The sequence below is a fragment of the Podarcis cretensis genome, assembly GCF_951804945.1.
Source record: "Podarcis cretensis genome assembly, chromosome: Z".
NCBI classification, from domain to species: Eukaryota; Metazoa; Chordata; class Lepidosauria; order Squamata; family Lacertidae; genus Podarcis; species Podarcis cretensis.
The window spans coordinates 15171546-15191949 of NC_137184.1; the positions used below are offsets into that span (position 1 = coordinate 15171546).

The 20404-nt window shown below is 44.9% G+C and overlaps 1 protein-coding gene across 3 annotated transcripts in view; it reads left to right on the forward strand.

Moving 5' to 3' along the window:
- The window catches only part of FIBCD1 (fibrinogen C domain containing 1), a 69681-nt gene extending 49355 nt beyond the window's left edge, over positions 1-20326 (forward strand). For all 3 annotated transcript variants that reach the window (XM_079961383.1, XM_079961382.1, XM_079961384.1), the window contains 3 exons: positions 14717-14813; positions 17888-18067; positions 19022-20326. In XM_079961383.1, coding sequence (XP_079817509.1) covers positions 14717-14813; positions 17888-18067; positions 19022-19281 — 537 coding nt within the window. In that variant the 3' untranslated portion in view covers positions 19282-20326. The remainder of the gene's footprint in view (positions 1-14716; positions 14814-17887; positions 18068-19021) is intronic.
- The last annotated feature ends 78 nt before the right edge of the window (positions 20327-20404 follow it).

Consider the following 20404-nt stretch of genomic DNA (forward strand, 5'->3'; position numbering starts at 1 on the left):
TCATCTTGAAAGTGACTCTGACTTAAGATCACATTGACACCATACATTTAAAGCACTACGATACCACATTAAACAGCTTTATTTAAACCCATGCTGTTGTTTAAAACCACCATTTAAAAACTTGCCTCCTCTTTTACTCCCCTGCCCACCAACTTCACGCAAATCCAGAATTGTGATGTGGCACTACAACTCCTCCACTGGGGGCTGCACGTTGGCAGCCTTACATTTTTATATCTGTAGGAAGACAAGTAGTCCATAAGTGCCAATAAATAAGGCAGCAAGTTGTTTGTGCAGAGTCAACATGCTGGTGCTTTGTGAGAGGACTAAGGGAATCCCTCATCGGTCAGACTAGGCCAGGCCAAGCCAGGCCTCACCTCTGTTTCTAAGAAGGTGAAACTGGAGAAAGTCAACATAAAAAAGATCCAAGTATACAAAGCTGACTTGATAATCCTGATAGTTGCAGTTATATAACCTGTAGGCCCTTTGTTACCCTAGAAAATGAGGACATGAGTTAGAAAAGGTGGTTGCTTGGCTGTGAATGGCACCTTTCCAAAAAAGCAAATTACCCAGTGTCTCTTTAAGTCCATGGCTTAAGGAATCAGAGAGCTGTGTGAAGGAATGGATGATGGGGCCTAGGGAACTCCAGCTTCAGCTGAGAGCAAGAATTAGGTCCTTATGGATGAGGGGAGAGGGCTGCAGTTTTGTGTCCAAAAGAGGGACAGTCCCTGTTGGTGACCAGCTGTATTGTTTGCCTGTCAGAGCTTCTCTCTGTGTTTAGCAGTTACTTAAATACCAGAAATCCCTCTCTCTACTGGAGGGGGAAATTATGCATGTTCAAATTTTGCCTGCAATTGTTGCACACCCTGATGCTCTTTTAAAAACAAAAAATGGTGAGAAACTGAACCCAGATCTTCAGGAACATGTAGGAAGAGCAATTCTGTGAGGGAAACGAAATGGGATCCTATGAGCAGATAGTGATTGGCGATGTAGTTCTTAAAAGCTTTAAAGCTATTTTCTTAATATATATTTTTTAAGGCGGGAAACCTGAGTTTCACTAAGGCAATTCTGTGAGGTAAATGCCCAAATGAGCAGACATCAGTGTGTGATGGAGGAATTGAAAGGTGGGTTTTGAAAGCTCTGGAGCTCTTCAAGAAAAACTAAAAAGGAAGGAAACTTACGCATGAGGATGTCAGTTTTTGTTTTTCTCGCTTTCTCATTTTCCCAACTGCCCTGCTGCCAAGTTTGGATTTTCCCCAAAACATACATTTTTATGCACACACACAGCTAGCTAGCTAGCTATTAAAAATAGCTATTTATTTATTTAACATTTATTTATTTATATGTATATTTGTACATTTATTTATTTGTACCTTCATTTGAATCCACACACGTTACAACAAAATGCACTTGGGTGTGCTATATCTACGACTACTCTCCACACATTTATGCACACTTTACCCTATTATATGCATTTTTGTACACAATATTTGGCCAGAGAAGTGTGTTGCAAAATTTAACTGTGGATGCTGATCAATAACTGTGTTTATTTATTGTATTTCTATCCCACATTCTTTTCCAAGGATCTCAAAGAGGCATACATGGTTCTCCGCCCTCCTTATTTAATCCCCACAAAAACCCTGTGAGGTAGCTTAGGCTGAGAGACTGGCCCGGGGTCACTCAAATGAGCTTCATGGCCAAGTGGGGATTCAAACCTGGGTCCTAGGCCCTAATCTGCCACTTTAACCACTACATCACACTGGCTCACATATTGCAAATTAGCAAATTAAGTCTTTAAATTTGAACCAAATACAATTACTCCAGTAGCCCTGCTTGTGGAACTGCTCTGATAAATGTGTGGCTATTTTCTCTTTTTTAACCCATGCTTACTCCAGGACAGTCAAATCAATTTGTCTGAACTAGATCAGGATATAAACAGGTTGTGTCTCTCACACTGTGTCAACATGCTCCCCACTCCACAGTTTCTGAAAGCCTACTGGGAGCCAGGACATAGGTTAAATTGCTCATGCTGCTCTATAAATCCCTTTGGATGAGATCATATAATTTCTTCATCTACAGCTCAGGTTGCCAGCGAAGCCCATGACATGCTGAGGAAGGAGATTCATGCAGCTTCTTGAGGGCTTGCTGGTTTCCTTCTCTGACAAATAAACTGAGCACAAATTGGATGCAAGCTTTGTATGGATTCAAGGAATGGCACAAGCCACATAAATCCACATTGCGCCACATGCAAAAAGGAGCACCTGAGATTCAATCTGTGTGACCACAGTAACTCAGGAGTAGAGCAGGTCCTGGGTTCAATCCCCAACATTGTATTGTATTTTAAATATTCTGTTGGGAGCCGCCCAGAGTGGCTGGGGAAATCCAGCCAGTTGGACAGGGTATAAATAAATTTATTATTATTATTATTATTATTATTATTATTATTATTAACATTTCCAGCTAGGGCTGCCCGAAACCCTGGAGAGCTGTGGCCAGTGAGTGCAGACAACAGCACTCCTGATGGACCTGTGTTCTTATTTAATTCAGCCTTTTATTCAGAACCATGAGGACTAGAATCTTACTTTATTTTTAGGGGACAGGTGGTAGCTTAGTAGTAAAGCATCTGCTTTACATGCAGAAGGTCCCAAGCTTAATCCCCAGTGGCATCTCCAGGTAGGCCAGGGGAAAGATTCATGTCTGCATTCCTGGTGAGTTGCTGCCAGTCCACCCATACAGGACTGAGTTCATTGGTCTCACTCGGTATAAAGCAACTTCAGATGTTTTTAGACTTTCCCCTTCTGACAAATGATATGATGCTCAAGAGGAACTGGTTTTTCTGATGCACTTGTAATTAGCGAAGGCAGCCATTTCCCCCCTGCCACATGCTTTTTCAAATTAAACGACAATGTCTCCTGAGAAACCTTAAAATAACTCTCCTGTTGATGCTTCAATCTAAAGTAATTAGTACTTATTTCCAGCTGACTACTACACCGCTAACAACAGCAAAACAGTGTATTGCCCCAAAGTAGAAACATAAAGACCCTCTTGCCATATCTGACCAGTTAAGGAAAACCTGGTAAACCTGTCTTAATTATAAAACTTACATATTGTTACCGGCCACCCCAACCTCTACTGTGTGGCAGCAAGAGATTTCAAGGTTCTTGGAAATTAACCAGGGTTTGCATTTACTTGGGAAAAATCAGGCACAACGGAGACTGCAGTGTCTTAGAAATATGGTTTATTCGCACATATTTACACCTGAGTTAGAGAGAGAGAGAGAGAGAGAGAGAGATCCCAAGAGGGGTTGTCCTTCCAAGCAGCGCAGCACTGGATTTAGAGGCACCTTAAGCCCCATCCCCGCGTCTCTCTGTTAGTGGCCTGCTCCAGCCCAGCCCTTTAGTTTGCTGCCCTTCAGTCCCTGCATAGAGTTCTGCCCACTTCCTGCTCCTTCTTCCCAGAAACCCCTGCTCCCAGATCATCAGTTGTAAAAGGACACCCTCCCTTCCTGTGGTGACATCACCTCCCTTGTTACCCTGGCAACTTCCTTCTGTGACTGGCAGAGCCTTCTGCCTGGTTGATGACTTCCATTGAGGGCTGACAGCTGGCTATCAGTGCCATCGTTTCTTCAATGACCCACCCCCAGCAAGGCATTACCAAGCTGGCGTCATGAAGAAGTTTGCTGATGTTATTCCCAGCTCTTGCTAAATGATTTTGCTCAGATTCTGCCACTCCACTGAATGTAGAGACTATGGGGAGTCTGCCACACCCCCTCATAACAATACTGTATAATGAAAATGCAATACATAATAATCAAGAAAGCAAATTTATTAAGCTGTGTTGGGCCTTATTCTTACATTTCTGGAATGCCAGTGTAAATGATTATATATTTCCCCCCTTTAATTTATTCACAACACTATAGAATTCTTGTTGTTTGTTCTATTATCCCTTCCAGTGCTATTTTTCAAGAAAAAGAGGTGCGGGAACTCACTATGAACACCTCCCTTGTTCTCTTATAATGGCAGTATTGCCCACTTGAGAGATGCTGGAACAGTTCTGGCGAGTTCTGGCTGGGAAAAACCCCCTGATCTCTTCCCCTCCTTATACACTTCCTTTTTTCTTTCCCCTTTATATTTCATTCTTTTTCTTCTTAGGAAACAAGAATGTTTCATATATAATAGTTTTGACAATGAATTGTAATAACATAACCTTAATAAAATCATTAAAATTAAATGGCAACCTCATCCCTGTTTCCCCCTCACTGCTATCTGGGTTGGAGAAAAAGAGTTGAAGGAGAAAAGGATGGAGTCACTCATGAAAAGGTTAAGAAAGGCCACCTTTCTCCGTACCTTCTCACAGCTTCAAAAGTGCTCCAAGGACTGAAACAGCGACTTCTCAAAGGGCAGTGGGAGATGATAACTCCAATACTTATGTGCCTATTTAAAGCCAGCCCAGTCAGCAGGATCCTCTCAGCTTTGAGGAGAAAATAGTTTTAACATCAAGGCAACACGCTGGCAGCAAAATGCCTCAACAAGTCTGTCAGCATGCTAGACATGTCATGGCTAAATCCAGACCTTGAGCATCAGCCGGACCACGCAGGGCAAAGATGCGAAAGAGGGCCCAGATAAATGCATTTCGGGGCTTCAGACTTATGGTAGGACAAGCTGCAAATTATGCTCCATTTTGGTCTCGATGGCACTCAAGCCAAGGTCTGTTCCATCTCATTTGGTCCTGTTGTGACCATTGTGTGTGAACTTCTTACATAAATTACACACTTTTGCAAAAACCCATCTCCTCTACATCTTTTAGAACTCTGCTTGCCTTCTGCTGCATTGTTGCTTCTTAGTCTTCCTTGGTCATGGCAATATCAAATAGTTCATTGCCAAAATTGTTCCCACCTATAATCATAAATATCCTATTTCAAATCCCTGCATTGGTTTGCTGTCCTCTTCCATATCCTGCAGAAACTCTTTGTCCACACCTTTGGAGCATTCCACAATAGCCTTCACTTATCCCATTGTTCTTCTTCATCATCATCAAATTTATTTCCTGCCCTTCTCTGGCAGGGTCCCAGTGTGTTTGACCATAGAATCATAGAATTGTAGAGTTGGGAGAGATCCAAAGGATAATCTAGTCCAACCTTTGCAATGCAGGGATCACAGCTAAAGAATCCTTGACAGATGACCATCCAATCTCTGTTTGGATACCTCCAATGAAGGAGAGCCACCAATGTCCAACAGCACTTACCGTCAGAAACTCCTTTGTAATGTTTACCATATTTTTCGCTCTATAAGACGCACCAGACCACAAGACGCACCTAGTTTTTGGAGGAGGAAAGCAAGAAAAAAAAATATTCTGAATCCCAGAAGTCAGAACAGCAAGAGGGATCGCTGCGCAGTGAAAGCAGCAATCTCTCTTCTTGTTCTGGCTTCTGGGATAGCTGCGCAGCCTGCATTCGCTCCATAAGACGCACACACATTTCCCCTTACTTTATAGGAGGGGAAAAGTGAGTCTTATAGAGCAAAAAATATGGTAATCAGAATCTCCTTTCATGGGATTTTAATCCTTTGGTTCAGGTCCTACCCTCTGGAGCATCAGAAAACAAGCTTGCTCAGTTTTCCATGTGACAACCCTTCAGATCTTCTTTTCTCCATGCTAAACATACCCAGCTCCTTCAGCTGTTCCTCGTAAGGCTTGGTTCCCAGCCCCCTGATCATCTTGGTTGCCCTCCATTGCATATATTCCAGCTTGTCAACATCCTCCGCAATACCGACACCATTTTCCTAGATGTAAAGGTAAAGGTAAAGGTACCCCTGCCCGTACGGGCCAGTCTTGACAGACTCTGGGGTTGTGCGCCCATCTCACTTAAGAGGCCAGGGGCCAGCGCTGTCCGGAGACACTTCCGGGTCACGTGGCCAGCGTGACATCGCTGCTCTGGCCAGAGCCAGAGCCAGAGCCGCACACGGAAACGCCGTTTACCTTCCCGCTGGTAAGCGGTCCCTATTTATCTACTTGCACCCGGAGGTGCTTTCGAACTGCTAGGTTGGCAGGCGCTGGGACCGAGCAGCGGGAGCGCACCCCGCCGCAGGGATTCGAACCGCCGACCTTTCGATCAGCAAGCCCTAGGCGCTGAGGCTTTAACTCACAGCGCCACCTGCGTCCCAGTCCTAGATGTAAAGCACTGGTTAAATGTGTGGCACTTGCTGTAACAACTTCATGGTGAGTACCAGCACCTTTTTGCTGATGCATCATACAGTTGATTCATGGTCTACCAAGACCCTTAAATCCTTTTCACATGTACTGCTAGTAAGCCAGGTGTCACCCATCTTATATTTGTGCAGCTGCTTCTTCCTGCCTAAGTGCAGATCCTTACATTTGTCCCTTTTGAAATTCATTTTTTTAGCTTCTTCATCTGAAGTCTTTAAACATAGGTTGAGTAGTCGTCTGCCAGGGATTATTTAGCTGTGATTCCTACATTGCAGTGGGCTGGACTAGATGACCCTTGGGTCCTCCTTCCAACTCTGCAATTCTATGATTCTACATTATGCTCCTCAGATGATCAATTCCAATCCAGCTCTCTCAGTCCCAACATGGACTTTTGAGGATAGCCAGAACCTCATGAGTGAAGGAGAGAGAATTTTCTTCTTGTACAATAAATCAAGGTAGGCTTCTGACAGAACCTCTTACACATCACTAACATGTTAAGACAAACTTAGGTTTTGCTCCTTTGACCCTCTGAGTCAATTCTGTTTGACTGCACTGTCATGACACCTTTCCTTCCTTCCTTCCTTCCTTCCTTCCTTCCTTCCTTCCTTCCTTCCTTCCTTTTTCAGAAGTGACACTAGTGTTTAACTAGTGGGTTGCAATATCCCCCCAGACATGGCCATTTATGTTTGCTGTTTTGGTTTTGACTTGTATTTTTACCCCAACTCTTGTTTCAATGATACTCTAAAAGCTCTAGTTACTGGTCAAAAAACTTACACAATTCACCTGCAGCTTGAAAGCCAAGTGAAAAGAGAAGGGGAGATGTGTAACAACAAAAAAATATGTACAGAACGTTCATGATTCTTTGAGGCTCTGAAATAGCTACTTGCCTGCAGCGAGTGAGAATTGCCCCCAGGCAGCAAAGCAGGGAAGAGAGTTAGTTCTATTTACCTCGTATGTTAAGCCCATCAGTACATTGAACTTGACAAACATTGGCATATGGACTGACTGGCTAATATTTACTGGTGCAAAAGAGAGAGAAAATGAGAATTCCTGGATGCCAAGATCCAAGTTTAAGGCCCATACTCTTTGTTGAGAGAACCCCAGCAGACTTTTAAAGTCTCAAAATATGTAGTAAAGGATGTAGTAAAGGATTGTTAAACTTTTAAAATATGCCCTTCCAAGTGAGGTGTTCACTGAGAGTTCCAGCACCTCTTTTTCTAGGATAATAGCACTGGATACAACCCAATTAATCTAGTAAGAAAAAGCAAGAACAGGCTTTTTCAAATGTTCCACAAAAAAGTTGCTGCATACCTGTTGCATAGAATCTAACAATGAGAAAACCATCTTCTTTCACCTGAATCTGGAATGTCCCCAACATGTGCGCACTCAACTGCTTTGGCAGAATTGACACTACTAAGGGTGCCACATAATACCCATTCCACATCCGTTACAACTCAGTGAATTAGTGTGGCAGCACTTGCACTTTGGAACTCCCTGCCTATTGAGATCAAGCAGATGCCTTCACTGTACTCACCAGCTAAAAACATCCCTGTTTAGACAAGCCTAGCCAGATGCTTAGAATGCTGAGGTGATTTTCATCTGTTTTAGTATTTTAACTTTTGTATGGGTGTGATGTTTTTATTGATTTTTCTGTTTTATCTTTTGTAGAGCAGACTGAGGCTTTTTTATATTAAAAAAAAAAAACCATAAACCAAACAAGCAGTGTATAAATGTTATGAAATAAACAAATAAGTAACTTCTGGGGTGAGGATGTACAGTACCCAGATCAGCTTTCCACAAAATTAAAAACAGAAGAACTTGGCTGCTGGATCAGAACAAAGGCCCGTATGTCATCCCAAACAGGTGTCCCAATTGTAAACACGCAAGCAGGACCTGAGCACAAGAGCAATCTCCCCTGCTTAGGTTTCCAGCAACTTTTATTCAGAAGCATTACCACCTCCAGCCACAGAGGCGGAGCTACAGTCATCATGGCTATTAATCTTTGATAGCCATGTCTAATCCTCTTTTAAAGTCATCCAAGTTGGTGGCCATTGCTGCCTGCTATGGGAGCAAGTTCCATAGTGCTGTGTGGAAAAATCCTTTTCTTTTATCCTTCCTGAATCAGCTGTCCATAAATTCTAGTGCTGTGAGAGAGCCTGAAAAATGTTTCTCTCTCTCTCTCTACTTGCTGGGAGGATGCTGGGAGCTGAAGTGGTCCAGCAACATCTGGGGACTGAAGGCTGAAGGACACTGCTCTGTTTTGAAGGGCTGTGAAGGGCTGTAAAGTTAACAGACCCAAAGAGGGGATATCAGGAGGGGCCTTTGTGGTTGTCCATCAATGGTGAGCACCTGGAAGGCAGAGAGGCCACCTGGTCACAGCCTTCTTCATTAGGGTGAAATGCAGTCTATTTCAATTATAGCAATTACGGTATGTCTAAATCTGGACCTATGCATATAAAAGAGCAGATGCACAGTATATGAATATATGTGCACCTCCTTTTGCAGTGACGCATAAGTGACAGTCCTTTATTCCAGTGAAGTTAATGCAGTATCAAAGCAATGCACTCTCGAGTGGTCCCTGGTTATTAAAACTGTTGCTGTCACCCTCTGGATGATTTGTGGGCAGTGCGGGGGGAGGGGGGCATTGAGGCCAATTGCTTGAATGCTCAAATGGACTGCAAGTACCTTCAGAAAGGTCACAACTGATCACTTCCGGGGCGGAGGGGAGAGGAAACCAACACATGTAAATTTTGGGGTTGAATCAGGAGAGAAGTAAGCCCTGTAGTCAGGATTCTTGTAGTCTGCCTACAATAAGTACAGTACTATTGCCAACCGCCTTGTGGCTTCAACCAGGTGCAATGCTAAACAAAAACAAGTTGCAGTGATCTTGGGTGCTTGCATCCTACCACCGCCTGGCCCAGCTTGCAAGAATTTCAAAAGCTTTGTGTCCATTTTGTACCACTGACTGGTTGCTGTGATGCCTGAACATGGATAATCTGTGGTTAATCTTAATGATGGTTTGTATGAACAAGATGACTTCAAACTGTGGTTTTTTTGACAAACCATAGTTAAGACTAACCACTGTTATGGTTAGTTTGGGATGTCATGCTAAAGTGTGTTCAATTTAAAACAGAAAATTCCGATCTCCTCTTTGTGGCCATGCCGAGGGTGGGCAGACATGAACCTGTGTGTAAAGCCATCTTTTATGAAGAAAATGATATTGGAATCTGATACCCTAGTAGTATTCAGCCACCATTCCCCAGATTTACCCAGCACAGCCTGTCTCTGAACTGCCTAAGGAGCCATTGGTTTTTCAATCATAGCTTGGCAGCCTTACCAAACAACATCAATTTCTTTTCTGACCCTGGAATAGAACACTTGAGTATTGAGTTCTTGACCCTTGTCTTTGAAGCTATGAATGCTTTCCCTTTGTGATCCAGCAATAAAACTAAGTCCTCAGGGATACAGACCCAACTGCAACACCTTAGCTATTAGCAAAACGTCACAGCCCCTTTTCCTCCTGATGGTTGTGTTAATCTGCTTGGAACTCCGTGGCTGTGACCAGACATATTTGGATCCTGTTAGACCTTCTTATATGACGTACTGATGGCAAGATTAAAAGATATGGCAAATTCCCCTGATTTCAGATTCAGGTTTCTAGCCCACATGGCTACAGAGAAATCAGCTCTGAGGGAGGAAAAATAATACGTCATATTGAGGGGCAAAGGAACTGTGGCTGTGGCATTGTGCGCCACTTCGGGGTCCATGCATGGCTGTCTCTGCACCTCCACAAAGGGGGATAATCAGCAAAGAGGCATTTATCACCAAAGCTGTTCGAACCACTAATCTCTCAAGGCATTTGTGTAATCAGGCCTTTACATGGACGGTTGCAGAGAGGAGAATGAGAGCAAGGGAGAGCTCTCTGCTAATGCAACTCAAGCCCCTCCAAACCCTCCTCCATCAGTGCCATGGACAACTGGCCTACTTTGCAGCCTGAGGTCAAAGCAGCTTAATGAAGGAGCTTGCATTATCTCCTGCTCCCATAACCTTCCCTCCTTCCCCATGCCCCACTGATGTGGGAGCCAAGAAAAGCTCTCCATTAGCAATCAGCTTTGGGCCCCTTTCCAGCAAAAGTGTCCTTCAGCCGTCAAACTGTTCAGGCCCAAAGCCCCTTTCAAAGGGGCTTAGCGAAGGCAGCTTCTCAAGCGCTCAATGCAGGGATAAAAATTAAGGGTTCTAATTCTAGAAGGTAAGTACTGCTTGGATCAGAGGCGAGCCTGACGAGTGAGCATCATGTCACAGCCTCCAAACTAGGGCTTGCAAAGTTGGTCGGAGCTGTGGCGGAGCATCTAATGGAGGGCTCGGCAATTCTTCCAGCCTCAAGGGCCATGTTTCCTTCTAAGCAGCCTTCTGGGGGCCACAGAAAAGGACTGCGCAGGCCAACAAGCAAAAGTTGCTGGAACGAGTGTCAATTTACTTCCTGCAGTGCTCCTGATGCTCTCTGCACACTGTGCGACTGAACCCATCATGCCCCCCTAAATCTGCCTCTTCTGAGGCTCTCTACATGCAAATGGTGCACTCCACCACTGAGCTATCTCCTTCCCCTAGCCACAATAAACAAGATTCTAGTCCTCATTGTTCTGAAAAATCACGCAGCACATAGTTCAACTATGGAGCTTGCTCCTGCAAGAGGCACTGATGGCCATCAACTTAGATGCTTTTAAAAGAGGGTTAGACAAGATCATGGAGGGGAGGGCTGCTGATAGCTGTTAGCTATTATGGATATGTTCTGCCTCCATAGTTGGAGACAGCAAAGCTTTCTGAATACAAGTTGCTGGAAACTTAAGGAGGGGAGGGTGCTGCTTTTGTGATCGGATTCTGATTGTCAGTTTCCCATAGGCATCTGGTTGGCCACTGTGAGGACAGGATGCTGGACTAGATGGACCACTGGCCTGATCCTGCGAGGATCTTCTTATGTTCTTAAGTATTGATTGAATTAAGTAGGAACACATGAAGCTGTCTGATACTGAGTCAGGCCATTCATCCATCAAGTTTAGTATAGTCCACACTGACTGGCAACAGCTTTCCAGGATTTCAGGAAAGGGACATTCCTAGCCCCATCTGAGGATGCAGAGGATGGACCCAGAGACCTTTTTGTACAAAGCATGTACAGCCCTTGCAAAATAAAAGAAAAATCCTGTTGTTGTTTTCCCCACCTTAAAAAAAATAAATAAATCCATCCATGTTTTCCTGTCTGTCCAGGTTAGCACACAACCCCAGACTAAGACTGTGGGGAGCCCAGTTCCTAGCTGCCCCTTAACAATGTTCCATTGTGATGCAACAGAAACACATCAGGATTTTGAAGCATATGCTGGCTGCGGTGGTGCTCAACCTCCAGATACTGCAATAATGTAATCATGGGCAGTTTATGCAGCATGAAATTGCCCGAATCTGTTCAGGAAGAATCATCCATAGCAAAAGGGTTTGGTGGTGGGGGATGTTTGTGCAGCTCATGGGAAGAAAACAGGAGAGGGAGGACATCAGTCAGAGATAATTCTTCCCCTCCCCCTCCACACACACTTCCACAGAACACTACAACTCCCTATCATCCAATGCAATTGACTGTAAATATTTCACACACTTGCAAAACTAACTACAGAAATGGTGGCGATCCCTGGCTTAGGTGGGTTTTTTGTTTTGTTTTGTTTTTAAATAGAGGCTTGGACAAATGTACAGAGAGTAAGATGGTCAGAAGCTGTTTGCTTCTTGGTTTGGAAACTGAGTCCAGCACAGAATGCAGTAATGGGTGGAATGAGAATGAGTGAACCTCCCAACTTCCCTTGATGCCAGTTGGATTCCCCCACTGCTGGTTTTAAGCTAAAAAGCCTTGTACTGTTTGGGATCCCTATACCCAAAATACTGCCTTTCCACGTATTTATTTATTTGTTCCATAAAATTTATAACTGCTTGATTGTAAACAAAATAAAATGGGGGAGGGGGGGAGGGGAGGAAATCTCAAAGCAGGTTAAGGAAAGGATAAAACAAGAAAGGAAAAGTAACAACCATAATACTTTCGAAGGGTGAGAATAACAATAGACTGAAAACGGATTAAAACCCACATCAACTTTCTAAGCATCTGGACATCTTTGTCTAAACAAAAATGTTTTTAGCCAGTGCTAAAAAGAATACAATGAAGCCAGCTGCCTGATACGAATAGGCAGGGAGTTGCTGCCACACTACTTAAAAATGCAGGGTGGGTATTATGTGGCACCTGTAAGAGCGCCAGTTCTGCTGAATGAAATGGTCAAGTGGGCATAAATGAGGTAAGACCATCTGCAGGTAAATTGGTCCCAAGTTGTTAAGGGCTTTATATAATAATAACACACTGAACTTGGCCTGGTAGCAAAACAGCAGCCAGTGCAGATCTCTGAGCTCAGGTGTGATATGCTGACAATGTCTCAGTCCTGTCAGCAACCAGGCTGCAGCATTCTGCACTAACTCCATCTTTTGGATCAATGCAAGGGAAGCCCCACATAGAACACATGGCAGTAATCCAGTCTTGAAGTAACACATATGAAGAAGAAGAGCTGCTGCCAGTCAGTGTAGACAGTTCTGAGATAGATGGACCATTGACCTGACTCTTGGTATAAGCAGCTTTCAATGTGCCTATGAAACTAGCTTAATTTATGGAGGTAAAGTTCACGTCTGCCTGCTTTTACATCTGGCACCTGGAAGGTTGCCCAAAATATGCGGCCCTCCCAGCAGAAAAGGGTTCCCTGCCACTGTTAGAAATAATACCCCAGTTCCAACCCTCCAACCATTATTAGCCCGAGGGTAATGGTGGCATATTGGCATCACCAGTGGAAATAGGGTTACCATCACCAGAATGCTGCTTGAAAGTAAATGGATGTGCCATTGTACTTGTATGGGCAACTTTGAAAGGCCTTTTAGGTCACGGCTGAAAATCCAGTGATCTGAGAACTCAGCTGTTCTGAAAGTAAACTTTCCTTTTGGTGCCCTTCCAGTCAAAATGTGCCCCTGCTTCATTAAATCAGGGGATGGACGCTTAATTAATGGTGAGTAGCAGATACAGGAGGTATTTTCTTGATTCTCCCGCCAATAGATCAAAGTTTAATTAAGCAAGAAAAGTACCAAAAGGAGGACATTTCACTTGGCTAATTTGAGAACCACAGCAGAAGGGGGTATGGCGAACCGGTAAATGCACAGTTCGTTATTGCTTAATCTTTAATCAAAACTCTTGTTGCCCAGAAATGAAAACCAGCTTGAAATGTTCACGTTCACCATTATATAGGGTTTGCCTATAAGACGCCGTGGTTCAAATGCAACACAGCAGGGCTTCCCTATCACTTGGCACACCATTCACAAATAGCAGACCGTGGGCACCAGAAGGGAGGTCATGTACCCAACAGCAAGTTTAGCGAGTTATAAAACACTGAATCATAAGATCACACATGGCTAAGGGGAGATCTGCTGGCAATCCAAAATCAGAATACAATTCAGTAGTTCTTCATGCAGAGGATAGTTAAAAAATGGAACTCACTCCCATAGGATGCAGTGATGGCCACCAACTTGGATGGCTTTAAAAGAGGATTAGAAAAATGCATCGAGGAGAGGGCTGTGCTACTACCTGCAATGGCTATGCTTAATCTCCACAGGTTGCAGGCATGCTTCTGAAGACTAGATGCAGGAGACCCCAGGAGGGGAGAGGGCGCTTGTGCTCAATTCCTGCTTGCTTGTTTCCTACAGGCATCTGAGTGGCCATTGTGAGAAGAGGAGACTGGACTAGAAGGGCCACTGGACTAATCCAGGAGGGATCATCTTATATTCTTATGTCTGCTTTGCACATTACTTTAAAAACAACAACCCTACAACAGTGTTGGGAAACCTCAGTCCCAGGGACCAAGTGCATCCCTGGAGAGCTCTTGATACAACCCTTGGGACTCCGGTCAGGCTTTACCTCCTCCTCAGCCATTTCTTCTTTCTATAGGCTCCATACTACCTATGCTTTGTATCCTTCTTGAGTGCTTTTGCCTGGCTGGAATGTGCCCTTGAACTCTGCTCATGCCCCATGCCTCCCTCCCAGCCTGGCTTGCAGCCCCCAGGAGGTTGCCCAGGAGAGAATGCGGCCCTTGGGCTGGAAGAAAGTTCCCTGGGTGATAGCCTAGAATGAGAAAATTAATAGCCGCCATATCTGTAACATAACATTTCTGGTTTCAGTGTCAACCTCCCTATTAATCCTGACAGGAAGCCTCTTCAGAGTCCCTTTTGCTGAACCACTCCAACATAATTAGCCAATTTAACGGGGTTTTTAGTTTGCATCTCGACTCTTTCATCTGATAAAGCGGCACCATCGCTCTTCAAACTGGACTGTGAATGGGGGAGGCAGAGACAAAGCTGACGGAGGCTCGCCCCCGCCTCCCCCCCAGTGAACACACACACACACACTTTCTCTCACTCGTTCTTATTAATCCTGCACTGATTTCTCCCACTACAGGTCTTCCAGCGGCGTGAGGATGGCTCCGTGAATTTCTTCCGTGGGTGGGAAGCTTACAGGGATGGATTTGGGAAACTGACTGGAGAACACTGGCTCGGTATGTGCATCTTGGCCTTTATTATCACAGCTTTGGGGAAGAGGCAGAGAGGTGGCTTTATTTATTTTTATCCCACCATTTGCAGCGAGTTGCTCAATGTGGTGCACATGATTCTCCTCCTCCTTTTCATCCTATCCTCACAACAACCCTGTAAGGTAGGTTATAGGCTGAGAGGCATTGACTGGCTGCACCCCTTGAGCTTCATGGCCAAGTGGGGGATTTGAACCCAGGTCTCCCAGGTCCTACTCCTCATTTAATCCCCACAATAACCCTGTGAGGTAGGTTAGGCAGAGAGGCAGTGACTGGCTCACCCAAGATGGTGGTCCTCATTGCCTCCTGTGGGAGTGAGTTCCATAGTTTAACTATGCATAGAGAAGGACTTTATTTTATCTGTCCCAAACCTTCCATCATTCAGCTTCACTTGATACCCATGAGTTCCAGTGTTATGAGAAAAGAAGAAATGTCCACTCTCTCCAGGTCATGCATAATTTTGCAAACTTCTATTATGTTGCCTCCTACTGCTTTTTTCTCCAAACCAAAAAGTCCCAAATGCTCCAAGCACCTGTTCACTTTGGAATTTCCCTGTTATGACAGCCTTGACCCATTCCTAGATAAGCTGCACACCAGCGAGCAGAAACCTCTGAATCAAAACTGTTGGGGTTTGCAAGGAAAGCTGCTGTTGGCTGTTGTGTCATGTTGTGGAGATGATTTCTACCTAAGGAGCCTGCAGCCTGCAAGTATAACTTAAACTACTGGTAATTAAAGAGAACACCAGGCGCGATGGAGGAGAGGTTTGAAAAAGGGAGAGAAGGAGTCATCACTCATGGCGAATGACAACTTTCCCCAAATCACCTCTTAATTGAGAAATGATCAGCAGGACTCCTTCTCCCCACTCAGCACCCACCTCTGGAGAGGTGCTTTTGCAAGTCCTAATTGATAGGCAGCAAAATCCCATCTCTCAGCCTCTGAAGGCCCACACTAAAAGCTGCATGAAACAGAGGCTGAGAAGGTTTGGACTGGGAAGTGGGACTAAATTGTGGATAAAGCACATGACACAACAGCCAACAGTAGCTTTTCTTGTTGTGTTGGCTGGGCTCTTAATATCCCATTGCCTCTTCCACCCCCACTTCCAGTTGGTGCATGACATGGAGGTATTGGGTAGTTTTTCTCCCTCTCTCATAACACTGGAACTTGTGGACATGCAATGAAGCTGAGTGTTGGGAGATTCAGGACAGATCAAAGAAAGGACTTCTTCACTTCCTCCCACTGGATGCAGCGATGACCACCAGCTTGTATGGATTTGAAAGAGGAGTGGACAAATTCATGGAGGAGAAGGCTATCAATAGCTATTCATCATAATGGCTATGTTCTGCCTCCACAGTCAGAGACAGTAATACCAGTTTCTGAATACCACTTGTTTGGGACTACAGGAGGGGAATGTGCTGCTCTTATGCTCGAATCCTGCTTGTGGGTTTCCCAATGGGGCACCTGGCTGTTTACTGTGAGAACAGGATGCTGGACTAGATGGGCCATTGGCCAGATCCAGCAGGGCTTTTCTTATGTTCGTACATCCTTAGAATCATGGTATTGTAGAGTTGGACGGGACCCCAAGCCTCACCTAGTCCAATCCCTTGCAATGCAGGAATCTTAGCTAAAGCATCCATGACAGGTGGACATCCAATCTCTGCTTAAAAACCTCCAATGAAGGAGAGTCCACCACTTTTTGAGGAAGTCGGTTCCACAGTCGGACAGCTCTTGCCACCAGAAAGTTCTTTCTGAAGTTGTGTCAGAATCTCCGTACTTGTAACTTAAGGGTAACTACCCAGTGCAGAATCTTGAATCTCCAATATCTGCACACCACACATTTTAAAAGGAAAAGGTCAAGGACCCCTGACAGTTAAGTCCAGTCACAGACAACTCTGGGTTTGAGGCATTCATCTCGCTCTATAGGCCGAGGGAGCCGGCGTTTGGTCATGTGGCCAGCATGACTAAGCCGCTTCTGACGAAACCAGAGCAGCACACAGAAACACCGTTTACCTTCCCGCCAGAGCTGTACCTATTGATCTACTTGCACTTTGACGTGCTTTCGACCTGCTAGGTTGGCAGGAGCTGCGACCGAGCAACAGGAGCTCATCCCATCACAGGGATTCGAACCGCCAGCCTTCTGATTGGCAAGCCCTACACTCAGTGGTTTAGACCACAGCGCCACCCGCGTCCAATCACACATTAAGGCAGGTCTGATTTTTAATATTTTTGGTAGCCTTAAGAAAGCTGCTTTCTGAAAAGGCTGCACCTTCTAAGAAGAGCATAGCAAATTATGTATTTCATAAAATGCATATACAGTGGTACCTCTGGATACGCACACCTCCGGCTGTGTATCCTTCAGGATGTGAACACAGCAAACCTGGAAGTACTTTTCCGGCTTTCACCACACGTGCATACGCAGAAGCAGTCCCTCCGGTTGTGGAAACCTCAGGATCTGACCAGAGCTCCGGAATGGATCCTGTCCGCAACCGGAGGTACCACTGTACTGCTTGATTGCAAAAAAATCCAAAAACCAAAGATATCAAACTCTCAAAATGGTATACAAAGAAATAAAACAATGAAATTGCCAGTAAAAAAGTACAAAACAGCTATTTAAAAGTCTTCAAAATACAATTAAAATCAAGAAGTTTAAACTGAGATTAAAACATGTCAGCATTCTACATGTCTGGATACAGTGGCGTAGCGTGGGTTGTCAGCACCTGGGGCAAGGCAAGTAATTTGCGCCCCCTAACCCGTGGATTTGCGCCCCCTAACCCTAACCCCCAGATGTTGCGCCCGGTGCGGCCGGCCCCCCCTGCACCCCCCCACGCTACGCCACTGTCTGGATAGGCTTGCTTAAACAAAAAAAAATGTTTATAGCTGGTGCTGAAATGAGTGCAGCAAAGGCACCTGTCTGATGTCAATAGGCAGGGAGTTCCAAAGTTTGTATATCCTCGTTTATAAAATGCAGTGTCTGGCAAACAGTCATGTATGTATTTAAGGACACACCCATGTCCCACATATAAACTGATTTGAAACTCATTTAACAGGGTTGAAGAGGATCCATGCCTTGACCACGCAAGCCAGCTACGAGCTGCGCATTGACCTAGAGGACTTTGATAATGGCACAGCTTATGCACATTATGGAACATTTTCGGTGGGTTTGTTCTCTGTCGACCCTGAGGAAGATGGCTATCCAGTTACTATTGCTGACTATTCTGGGACAGCAGGTAATTTTGCCTGGTGCCTAGGGCAGAGGGGATATGTGTGAGAGGGGAAACAGATACGCACGTGCAGTGGATATTTGTGCACTGGGGATGTGTGTTTGTGAATAGCTGTGGAAGTTTGGGGTATATACCTCTTTGTGGATCACCAGGAAAAAAGGAAGGTAGGAAGGAAGGCCATTTGCTCTGTGCTCAAAATACCGTGCATTATATCCAGAACAGCACCGGTGCTAATAGCATTGGAGCAATCGGGCCTGTCAGAACGGCAAATTTCCACTTCAAAACAGCTGCTCAGAATTGAAACTTCAGGTCAGAAATTGACATTTCACCCTGACAGAAAGAACATTTAGGTTGGAACGTCCAATTTGCAAGGAAGAATTTAGCTCTCAGCTGTCAGGTACTAACTCAGAAAGCAAATATTTATAGTTTTATTGACGTAAAACAAAACAAAATTTTATTTCAACTGAATTGCAAACCCCTTTCTAAAATGTAGAGCTACAGTTCTGTTCATTCTTTTAGCCTCACCAAAAACTGCACCTTTAGTTTTTCAGCCTTCCATTACTTTGTCGCAGAATGTTGACATTAATACCCCTAGCGCAGATCTGGTGCCATCTGCTAGCCAAAATGGCTATGCTTTTGTCTCCATGGTTGGAGGCAGTAATGCTTCTGAATACCAGTTGCTGGAAACCTCAGGAAGGGAGAGTGTGCCTGTGCCAGAATCCTGCCTGTGAGTTTCCTACAGGCATCTGGTTGGCCACTGTGAGGACAGGATGATGGACTAGATGGGCCATTGGCTTCCTCCAGCAAACTCTTCTTATGTTCTTATGGACCTGCTGAGAGCTTTTGGAGCAAATTTCAATAGGCTGTCTGTGGAGTTGGGGGGGCAGATGTCCCTGTCCACCAAGTGGCCCTTTCTAAAGACCTCACCACACCCTGACAAATGACTCCTTCCCCCTGCAGGCGACTCGTTCCTGAAGCACAATGGCATGAAGTTCACCACCAAAGACTTGGACAACGACCACTCAGAGAACAACTGTGCCTCCTTCTACCACGGGGCCTGGTGGTACCGCAATTGCCACACCTCCAACCTGAACGGGCAGTACCTGAAGGGCCACCACAGCTCCTACGCCGATGGCATTGAGTGGTCCTCGTGGACAGGCTGGCAGTACTCCCTCAAGTTCACCGAGATGAAGATCCGGCCTGCCAGAGATGAGAATTAGCTAAGTCTCCTTCCCACATCACCCTACTTGTTCTCTATCCCCACCCCACCCACACCCACACCCCCAGTCCCCCGTAGCTCAGTGTTGTTTTTTGTCTGAGTCTGGGGCAGCAGGACCCGAAAGAGCCCCCTTCCCACCAACCAATGTTTTAATACTTCAAGAGTTCCCCTTGATGTGCACAGCCGGTTCCTGGAAGCAAAGGCACCAGCTCTACCTCTTCCAAAGCAAGGGTTGTCTTAAGTCCACAAGTCTCCCATATAAACACAAGCAAGAAGGATTTCCCAGCTGCACAATGGAAGCCATCTTACTCACCCCCCACCCCGACGACAACGACGACTTATTATTCTTATTCTTATTATGAAAAAAGAGAGGTGCTTCGATAGCCAAAGAACCTGGCCCCTAGAATGTGTGAATCTCTTAGTGGTCCAAGCATATCCAGCATCCCACCCCTTAGTAGAGATGTAATCATGCTATTTATAACAACAGCCTGATCTTTAGGCAAGGTGAGCTCACATACAAGGCCAGGCTGAAGGAGATGAAATAGACCCACGGCAAGGAAGGAAGGCTTTGTGTCAGTGCTGAGAATGACTGACAGTGCTTCAAAGCAAAGCCAAAGGAAAATATTGCTGTGCTGTCAGGAAATCACACATCATGGATTGCACTGAAAATGACCCCTGGATCATAGAATCGTAGAGTTGGATGGACTCAGAGTAATCTACTCTAGTCCACTGTGAAGCAGGAATCACAACTCAAGAATCCTTGACATATCCAACCTCTGTTCATTTGGTGTGAGCTTGCCTCGCTGTCACAACCAGGGGCATCAAGAGAACTTTGAAGGAAACAGGAGCAGGAACTGCTGAAACAGTTTGCTTTTTCGCCTTCTTGTCTGGAATAGAAATCATTCCAGCGATTATTTTCAGTATTTGCCTTTGTTGTTGCTTCCAGTCTGCTGATGATCTGTAACCGATTATGCTATACACCCCCCCCCCAATCTGCACTGCATTTCCTGTGCATTAAATAAATGCGGTGGGATAATGTAATGACAGCATATGTCACCTGCGTAATTTATTGTGTAAGTTACATTATTTCATCACAGCAGATGAGATGAGTAGTTTTGGTGGAA